This window comes from Neophocaena asiaeorientalis, unplaced genomic scaffold (assembly GCF_003031525.2).
Source record: "Neophocaena asiaeorientalis asiaeorientalis breed wild unplaced genomic scaffold, Neophocaena_asiaeorientalis_V1.1 scaffold82, whole genome shotgun sequence".
NCBI classification, from domain to species: Eukaryota; Metazoa; Chordata; class Mammalia; order Artiodactyla; family Phocoenidae; genus Neophocaena; species Neophocaena asiaeorientalis.
Genome location: NW_020173068.1, coordinates 4,748,996 through 4,759,260, shown reverse-complemented (window position 1 = coordinate 4,759,260; position 10,265 = coordinate 4,748,996). Strand labels below are relative to the sequence as shown.

At 47.5% G+C, this 10,265-nt stretch overlaps 1 protein-coding gene across 1 annotated transcript in view; it reads right to left on the bottom strand.

Annotated features, from left to right (window-relative positions):
• ASXL1 (ASXL transcriptional regulator 1) overlaps positions 1-10,265 on the bottom strand; it is a 70,160-nt gene that overhangs the window by 8,441 nt on the left and 51,454 nt on the right. The window contains exons 5-12 of the mRNA XM_024742934.1: positions 6,184-6,304; positions 6,010-6,107; positions 5,341-5,434; positions 4,730-4,882; positions 3,135-3,298; positions 2,943-3,039; positions 1,353-1,458; positions 434-1,067 (exon numbers count right to left, since the gene is read on the bottom strand). Coding sequence (XP_024598702.1) covers positions 434-1,067; positions 1,353-1,458; positions 2,943-3,039; positions 3,135-3,298; positions 4,730-4,882; positions 5,341-5,434; positions 6,010-6,107; positions 6,184-6,304 — 1,467 coding nt within the window. The remainder of the gene's footprint in view (positions 1-433; positions 1,068-1,352; positions 1,459-2,942; positions 3,040-3,134; positions 3,299-4,729; positions 4,883-5,340; positions 5,435-6,009; positions 6,108-6,183; positions 6,305-10,265) is intronic.

Sequence of the window (10,265 nt, the reverse complement as noted above, 5' to 3'; positions counted from 1 at the left end):
TACCCAAAAAAAAAAAAAAAAAAAAAAAAGAAATAATCATGGTAAAATGGCTGTCCAAGACACCACACCATTCTGAGAAGATTCTGCTCAAGGGCTGTTATATGCCACACTTCTAAATTTAATTTCTGGTGGGACTGTGTAAGTCACTACACAAAAAATCTAACACCACCTAATAAAAGATTTTAAAACCCCAAAGGATTATGACCTCTAGAGATAACTTCAACAGAGTGAACAACCAAGTGAGGAAGAAAAGAACCTTATCCCCCCGATACTCAAGTCAGTCTCAAGAACGCCTCTGTACAGAGAGCTCTACACTCCCACATAATTAACACAAGGGCCCGGGGGCCTTCTGTCCCTGCAAAGGAGCCCCACTAATCTCCTGTCCCTCAAAGGGGCCTGGGCTCAGGGCAGCCAGGATCAAACAGCCTCCTACCCGGATGGGCGGGACTTTGGGCTCCTCTTTGGTGGGCTGTGGCTTTTCGGCGTGAACACTTTCAATTGTGTTACGAAAGGACTGACGATCTTCAAGCCGGGGCTTCTTTTCGGGAAAGGATGCAGAGGCCGCCTGCTCAAAGGATTTCCTCTTCTGATCCTTGGGTTCCTGATCCACGGTCTCCTGAGGCAAGCTGGGAATTCTGTCTGGAGACGTGGAGACATGTGCCAGGTCGTCTGGATCGGGCTGGATCCGGGAAGCCACAGTTTCCACCTGGAATTCGGAACTCTCTGGGTTGGGTGCTGCGGAAGATGTGCCAGGCAGGTGGGGACCGCCCACCCCTGCTGCATCGGTCTTAGCCTCCCCATCCTTGTACAGGGGCATGTCTGGTGCCACAGACTGTGTGTCTTTAGCAACCTCTGCTTGTTCTGGCTCCTGTTTTTTGTACAGATTCCTTCGGGCTCTGGTTCGGAGATCTGGCCGAGAGCGTTTCTTGAAATGCCCATCTCGCTGCCGGGTGGCCGGGCCACGCTGCGGTCGTGTTGATTCTCCCGAGACACGCAAGTCACTCTTGATTTCAACCTCCTCCTGGCCCACATTCTGCTGCAATGACTCTTCTTTGCTTAAACCCAACCTGCAAACCAAACTCACATTATCAGTTACAGGGCAGAGAGGGCACATCCACTATGAATAATATACACCCAAATATTAGATCTCTCAGAACAAAATAAATCTGCATGGTATGTAACACTAACCATAGAAAAACCGATGTTAGCTTCCCCATGAATGGCATTAAGCTAAATAAGAGTCACTGTAATCTCCACATTCCTGGGTGACACAGCAGTGTGCATGGCTTTGAGAACACCTGCCTCTGTCCCCCCACAAACCACACTAGGACTCACAGCACCAAGGGCCTTACTTCTGTCCATAGTAGTCTTCGAAGAACTTTTCTTTCCATTGTTCCACCTTCTTTTCCTTCTCCATTTCCTGTCGTATCCTGACTTGCATCTCATGAGTGAATTCGCCTAGAGAGAAACAAAACTCTTCAAGTGATGCATTAAGGATATTAAGGTCTGTCTTAGGAAAAGCCAAATCTTGCAGTTCTACCATGTCAGGAGTTTTCAAAATAACACGTGACTTTGGTGAGCTTGGAAATCATTTTCTGAACCCTCACTATTTTCCTCACGCTGGCTCCCGTCTCCCCCAGAGGATCTCACATGGTGCTTATTGAGGACAGAACTAACACACCTATTATGAGGGAAATTTACCCTTCCCTCGGGTAATCAGTCCTTCAACAGCAAACAACACATTGATCAGAACAAAAACAAACAAGAGAATTGTTCTTACTCCATGCGCAGAAAAAAGTTAACATAGCAGGCTCAGACAGGCCTGCTGACAAGGTGGGCCCCTGGCTGACATCTGGGACCTTGGATTTCAGGAGGGTCCCCACCCCATAACTGACAGGGAATGGCTCACTGTGCCTACAGCTGAAGCAAACCAGATGGTTTACGGTGAACACCTGCTTTCCTTTGGGGAATCCGGAATTTGGGTTTGGGTCAGACAGAGGCTTCCTACATGATCAGCTCCCAGTAAAAACCACAGGCACCAAGTCCTTGACGAGCTTCCCGGCAGACTACACTTGTGACTACGTGCGGTCACAACTCCTTGCTGAGGGAACTGAGCACATCCTGAGCACACGCCACCGGGAGAGGATCTCAGAAGTGTGCACCTGGTTTCCCTGGACTACACCCTTTTTGCTAATTTTGTTCTGTATTCTTTCACCAAAATAAACTACAGCCATGAGTACAACTACATGCTGAGTCCTGTGAGTCCTCCTAGCAAATCATCGAACCTGGAGGGGAGTCTTGGGGACCTCCCAGTGCACTTCCCACGTAGCTTCCCCACAAAATTGAATTACGAGAAGCTAACAATCACTCCAAGTGGTAACATCTAAATAGACAGAGCACCTGGTGGAACTTACCGAGTAGGTCAATGCCATGCTTACTGGAAAGAATAGGAGTTTATAGTTTTAATGATGAAGAGGCAATGCAGATGAATATATACACACAAAATAGTGAAAGCCCAAATACTCTTGTACCTTCTTTAGAGCTACGGGGCATATTAACATCCACCACGTCTATTAGAGGAAAGCCTGCCTTATACTAAAGAATACCCCTTGGAAAAAAAAGAAAAAGGGGCTTCCCTGGTGGTGCAGTGGTTGAGAGTCCACCTGCCGATGCAGGGGACACGGGTTCGTGCCCCGGTTCGGGAAGATCCCACATGCCGCGGAGCGGCTGGGCCCGTGAGCCATGGCCGCTGAGCCTGCATGTCCGGAGCCTGTGCTCCGCGGCGGGAGAGGCCACAGCAGTGAGAGGCCCGCGTACCGCAAAAAAAAAAAAAACGACTTGAAAAATGCGTATTTGGGTTTGGGGTTTTAAATACCAGGAGACAAGTGACACCACACATGGCAGGCACCTTTCAAGCCGCTGGGACGAGAACGCTTACTCACCATCAGCCAGGCGTTCCCGCCAGCTCTGAGCCGCGTGGGTGAAAAACTCGTTGTTCAGTGCACTGCTGCTGAGACGCAACAGGCCATCGGTCCCCACCTGGAAGGATCAAGGCAAAAAAAAACAATAAAGAAACTTAGAAAGAGAACAGAAGCTAGCCCAGAGAAAGCAAAGAGGAAGCTGCCCACATGTACCTGTCTGTCCACTTCAGGCAGGAGGAAGAGGAGCTGCTGCTGGAAGTGGGACGGCAGGGCATGGAAGGTCCGAGAGTTGATGAGGGCCCGGAGGTTGGTGTTGACGAGAATGGACCCAGGCGTCTCAAAATCTATCTCTTCCCCTCTGTTGCGCTTCATTTGACCTGTGATTTTTCAAGCAGTAGGAAGCAAAATGTAGATTTTCAGCTTCTTAAACCAAAAAAGCAATGTCAACTGAGGGAAAACTTTGGTGGCAGCACCCAAGCTACCCAGAACTTATCTGCACACAATGAGCTCAATCATCCAGTCTACCCTAACCTATGAGCTACCATCAAACCTAAGAGAACACCTGGGCTTGCATCGTCTCAGACAAGACCTCAGTAGCATGCTGTGTCACAGCCTGAAGGGACACTCTTCCCACAGAAAACCAGGCAAGGGGCAGGCTCTGAGCTTCCCTCCAAAGCTGGAGAACAGGCTCCACAAAGCCAATGGGAGAAACGATGGAAGTCTAAAAGTGAATCTGGGGCTTCCCTGGTGGCGCAGTGGTTGAGAGTCCACCTGCCGATGCAGGGGACACGGGTTCGTGCCCCGATCTGGGAAGATCCCACATGCCGCGGAGCGGCTGGGCCCGTGAGCCACGGCCACTTAGCCTGTGCGTCCGGAGCCTGTGCTCCGCAACGGGAGAGGCCAGAACAGTGAGAGGCCCGTGTACCGCAAAAAAATAAATAAATAAATAAAAGTGAATCTGGTTAGCGTCCTACAGAAAAATCTGCAGAAGTCTTCTGTGAATGGGCTGGAGAGGTCTGACCTCCAGGCAGAAAGGTGCTAAGGGTTGTTTAAAGCCCACTGCAATGTCAATACCTCTCACAAAAGCCTCAGCAAATGGAACAGAGACCTGTGAGGCTTTAAGATTCGGCAAGGCTGATGAGCTGGAGAGGCTACAAGACAGCACACCTAGCTGCCACTTGGGGGACGGTTTATTCTAATTTTCAGAAGCCAAGGTTAGTCGTCTTCATGATTTCAAGTGGCCCATCTACAAAAACCCAGCATGCGGGCTTTGAGAAATAAATCCGGAAATAGCAAGTGGCAGACTGGCCTTGCAAATAGCCCTGCTGCGGGTGGGGGGTGCACAGTACTGAACTTGCCTGCAGAGCCCGTATTCAACATAGGCTTCCGCCCCACAGGCTAACTAGCTTATACAAAAGGGCACCTGACAGAGACTGCAGACGTTGAGAACAAACTTGGCAGGATGCTACCGAAGAAAGAGAACAAATGGAATTCTTCACTGAGACACTCAGCAATTTTCACTCACTTGAGCACTCACTAAGCAGTATCAAGGCAGGCACAGGCTAGGCCCTTACAGGGACATACAAGGAGCAATGTGGCACCATCTCTGCCCACAGGGAGTTCTCTCAGTCTAGCAGAGAAAAATCTGTATGTGACATAACCAAAATACAAGGTAAAAACCAACAAAAATAGAGGGCCACCTGAGAAGTAAAAATAAACTGTAAAGGAGTGGAGTAGAAGACATCATCTTCTCTCTAGGCCTGCAGGGGCCCCCTTACAGGCAGAGAAATGAGTGCCAAGCCACCTACCTGTGGCCGGCTTCCGGAAGCCTCTCAGGAGCGGGGCAGGGTCCCGGGCGACCTCGGCCTGGCCACGAATAGCAGCGCTGCCCAGGGCCAGAGAGCCACTGCTGCTGCTGGACGGGCTGCCGCTCTCGCCATCGGCGTGGCGGCCTGAGAACCCTGAAGGCACAGCATTCCACCGGTCAAAAGCATCACAGGCCGCGCCCACGGCTCTCGGACAAGCTTACTTCTCCCAGCTCTCCCTGACATGCTGCCAGCAGTACTGGTGCTTCCATGGCCCAGCCTTGGGCCGTCAGAGATCACCACCTCCTGGTCTGGCTTTAAATTATCACGTAAGAATGCCAAACCGCCATCTTAGTTTGCACTGTGTCTTTTACAAAGCACCTGCACACGCCTTCACAGGACCCTCACAACTGCCCTGTGAGGCCAGGGGAAGGGCGCCCAGCAGAGCCCATGCCGGAAGCTAGGTCGGGTCTCACCGCCACGGCGTGCTGACTGCCAGAGGAGGGCTCCTGACTCTACTGGCACAGCACTACCTAGGCCAAGAGCTGCTGCCAGGGGGAGGCAGGTCCCCAGGACCCGAGGCAGAAGCATCACAACCACGAGTTCACACATACCTGATGCAGGTTCCACGTGGGCCCCGTTTACCTTCAGAGGAGTCAGGACAACTCGAGGCAGCATCACCCCGGTCTTCTTCTTCTGCTTGTTCGCCTATTTTCCCAGAGGGGATACAAAAGGAGCCTGAGTCACCTGCAGGCCACAACAGCTGTCCCTCTCGACCACGTCTCCCTCGCTGTCTTGTAAAACAGAGTTAGTGTTCAACCAGCACGGGCAGGTAATGCCAATAATAGCAACGACTCATTCTACTGAGCCAGGTGCCGGCCACTGTGCCAAGCATCACCCCACACTGAAAAGAATGTGTTGCTCTCCCCACTTTACAGGTAAGGAATTTGCCCAAAGATAGTGAGTGGCAGGGCTGCAATTCAAACTGATGACTCCCAAGCTCATGTTCTCCCCACTCTGTTATACTTCTCCCTGAATGTTCCCAGGTTTTTTCATAAATACAAACAAAATTATCCATCCATGGTAAAGAGAAAAAACAAACTGCTCTGCTCTCAGATCTACTACCCACTTTTCCTATGGCCCGCTTTTAAATGGTGCTAACAGGTGGAGACCAAGGTGATTTTCTCCACTCTTCAACACGCTCAGTTAACTACAGGAGGAAGAGTCCTGTCTTGTGCCTGCCTCACTTTTCCATCCAGCCTAGTCACCAACTCTCCCCCCACCTGTGAGGAAGCTCTGTAGCTGTCCCTGGGATTGGAATGAGGCCGACTCTGAGATTCGGTAGAACAGGAAGCATTAGAAGATGTTTCATCGAGAGAAACTGGAAGAGAGGGAAATAAAGGTTAGACCCTAGCAACTGCTTGTGGCTCTTCACCCATCTTGTCAAGGACACTTACCATCATTTTCACCACTCACAGTGCTGGCTTCATTAGACCCACAGCTCTCCACATCAGCTGTGTCCTCTGGCTCCTCTCCCTCCACTGCAGCCGGACTGCGAGACCACTGCAGGGCATCCTTCTGTGACAGCAAGGCACAACTCAGGTGAGCAAAACCCTACAAATCCTACAAGCACAGTAGTCATTCCTAAATGTGTATTGCTTTTGGAGAAGAGGGATTTAGAATATTGATTAAATTCCTATCCCTTTCTAATTGACCTTTTTTCTCAGAAAGTTCTTCTCATACGTACATTAAGAAAGTTAGAGGGACTTCCCTGGTGGGGCAGTGGTTCAGAATCCACCTGCCAATGCGGGGGACACGGGTTTGATCCCTGGTCCAGGAGGACCCCACATGCCGTGGAGCGACTGAGCCCGTGTGCCACAACTACTGAGCCCACGTGCCTAGAGCCTGTGCTCCACAACAAGAGAAGGCACCACAAAATGAGAAGCCCACGCACCACAACGAAGAGTAGCCCCCGCTCGCCACAACTAGAGAAAGCCCATGTGCAGCAATGAAGACCCAATGCAGCCAAAAATAAATTAAAAAGTTAGATATAATTTTGCATCTAATTATTCATTAAACATTTATGGGGTGCCTCCTATAAACTACACCATGCTAGTTCCAAGCGGTGGGTGGGGTGGGAATAAGGAGGGGAATCAGGGCCCTGCCTTCAAGGAGCTCAAATGAGTAGAGGACAAAGTCAAATCTATAACAATACAAAGCACAGTGATGGAAGGATAGAGAGAGAACTGTAGCAGCCCAGAACAGGGAACATCTAACTCACTGAGCTGGAGCAGAGGGCATGGAAGTACAGAAGGGGAATAAGGATCAGGGAGGTAAGGTTTCCAAGGAGATGTGTTGCTTGAGCTCAGTTTTAAAAGAAGTCAGTTAATAGGGAGATGAGTTGCCAGTGGGGAGGGAGAGGGAGTCCTAGGTAATGTGATGAGCCAATGTGGAAGAACATTCCAAATTCAAAGAAACCATAGACTTCGGGAGGTGTGTGGGAAACTGGATACGTGAGGATAGAGAGACAGCAAGAGGGCTGATGATAACCATGGCACTGTGCTGAGGGATTAAGACTGTGATTTTTTTAGTCTGAAGGATATGAATCAGGAGAATGACCTGAGTTTTAGGAATTTCATTCTGTTAACCATGGGAAGTCTGGAGGCAGAAGAAGAGTTAGATTATGACAGAAATCTATTGAAAAGGATAAAAATCTAAACTAAAGTAAGAGAGTGGGAACAAGGCTAGAGTGTAGAGGAGAGTGCCACTCCAAATTTCACCTCCTAACAGATACTTCTTCTAACAGTCTCTGTCGTGGAGTCTCAAAATGAAACTCTACCCATCCCCAAGGAAAACTCAGGAGCTACCTTGAAACCAGGAAGGAGTATGAATGAATACTGGGGATGGAGAGAGGAGGAGCAGATACAGATTGGGGTGGGGATGTCTTCTTTGAGTAAAAGTGTGTGAAAAAGAGTAGGTAAAATCATGATTCTATCACTTAAAAATATGCCAGAAACTTACAAGGAAAATCCACAAAATTCTAACTCATCAATTCCATGGATTCCTTGATCCACTATATAGTAGCCTCCCCTTATCTGAGGGTTTTTTTTCACTTTCCACAATCAACCATGGTTGAAAAATATTAAATGGAAAGTAGCAGAAATAAACAACCCATTGGTTTCAAATTGCATGCTGCTCTGAGTAGTGTGCTAAAATCTCACACTGTCCAGCTCCGACCTACCCGGGACGTGGGTCATTTGTCCAGCGTAGCCCACCATTAGTCACTGAGTGGCCATCTCAGTTATCAGGTCGACTGTCATGGTATCACAGCACTTGTGTTCAAGAAACTCTTCACTTTACTTAATAATGGCCCCAAAGGCAAGCGTAGTGGTGCTGGCACTTCTCGCTCTGCCTGATTTATACTTTCTTAGTGTACCTAATATATAAATTAAACTTTATCATAGGTATGTATGTGTAGGTAAAAACATAGTATATAGAGAGTTAGGTACTATCCACAGTTTCAGGCATCCACTTGGGGTCCTGGAACATATTCCCCCACAGACAACGGGGGACTACTGTCTTAAGTCTTCATCAGTTTATTTGCATTAATTTAGGCCAACATCAAGCTGACTTAAGTTAATAAAAAAGAAAATGGTTTTTTGTATCTTTCTCTCTTTTCCCTACCAACCATAAATGCTCCTCACAGCATCAAAACCTAAAGAATATTTTTAGTATTAATCTTGTAATTAGGCTTACTGACTGCCATGTTCTTGGAACAATGCAACAAATTTATTCCCTGAATCATACAGGCAAACTAAGACAAAATACTCATTTAATGAAGAAAAGAGGTCTATTACATTGTCAAAACTGACCCCAAAACTCCAGTTCTGGCAAGAGTGTGGGAAAATCACATATACACTGTTGGTGAGAGTGAAAATGGTATAAAAAGGTTTATACACAGCCAGTGGTAAAGTAAACTGTAAGCAAATCTCTAAAAACTGTATATACCTTTTAACCCAACACTTATAAGACTCATCCAGGACATTATCTTAAAAAGGAGAAAATCAATCGATTGAACTACATTAAAATTAATATCCTCTGTTCAGCAAATGATACCATTAATAGAGTAAAAAGGGCAAGCTACCTACAGAGTTGAAGATGAGATCTGCAATTCATATAACCAATAAAGAACTTGTATCTAGACTGCATAAATCAATAAGAAAAAGGCAACCGAGGGACTTCCCTGGCAGTCCAGTGGTTAGGACTCTGCTTCCACTGAAGGGGGCACGGGTTTGATCCCTAGCCCAGGAACTAAGATCCCGCATGCCACGCAGCACGGCAAAAAAAAGAGAAAAAGGCAACCAGTAAGAAAAATAGGCAGACCTGTATTAGGCACTGTACCAAAGAGGATGTCCAGATGGCCAACATTCACACGGAAAGGTATTTAACCTCAATAAAGTAAGGAAGACACAAAACAATGCAAATTAAAACCACAATGAGATGACATCACATCCACAAGAATGGCTAAAATTAAAGTTTAACAATACCAAGTAGTGCTAATGAGGATGTGGAACAGGGAACAGGTACACTGAAAATGGATCCAGGCATTTAAGAATGTGGTTTGGCATTATCTGCTACACTTGAAGATACAAACATCCTATAACCCAGCAATGTCAGTCCTAGGTTTGGATTCCCTAGGGAAATACATGCATGTGCATACACATTCAGATGTTCGTGACAGCGTCATTTGTAACTTCGGCTATAAACGAAGTGCCCATCAGTAGAATCACTACATGGACTGACTGATGTATTTATTGATCAATACTCAATAAATGGATATTATACAATAATAAAAAAAACGAACTACAGCTACTCACAACAACATGGATGAACTTGTACTGTGCTTATGCAGGAGACTGTCCTTGGATCAATGTATACCCTTTGTGTCCTTTCCCTTATTTTTTTAAATTGAGGTACAATTTACAAAGAGTGAAACGTATACTATCTGATTAGTTTTGACAAATGTGTATCAAGGGACTTCCCTGGTGGCGCAGTGATTAAGAATCCGCCTGCCAACTCAGGGGACACGGGTTCGAGCCCTGGTCCGGGAAGATCAATCCCACGTGCCGTGGAGCAACTAAGCCCGTGAGCCACAACTACTGAGCCTGCGCTCTAGAGCCTGCAAGCCACAACTACTGAAGCCCACGCACCTTGAGCCCGTGCTCCGCAACAAGAGAAGCCACCGCAATTAGAAGCCCGTGTACTGCAACAAAGAGTAGCCCCCACTCGCTGCAACTAGAGAAAACCCACACACAACGACAAAGACCCAATGCAGCCAAAAATAAATAAATTTATTTTATTTTTAAATTTAATTTTATTTATTTTTGGCTGTATTGGGTCTTTGCTGCTACACACAGGCTTTCTCTAGTTGCGGCGAGTGGGGGCTACTCTTTGTTGCAGTGTGCGTGGGCTTCTCATTGCAGTGGCTTCTCGTTGCGGAGCATGGGCTCTACGTGTGTGGGCTTCAGTAGTTGTGGCA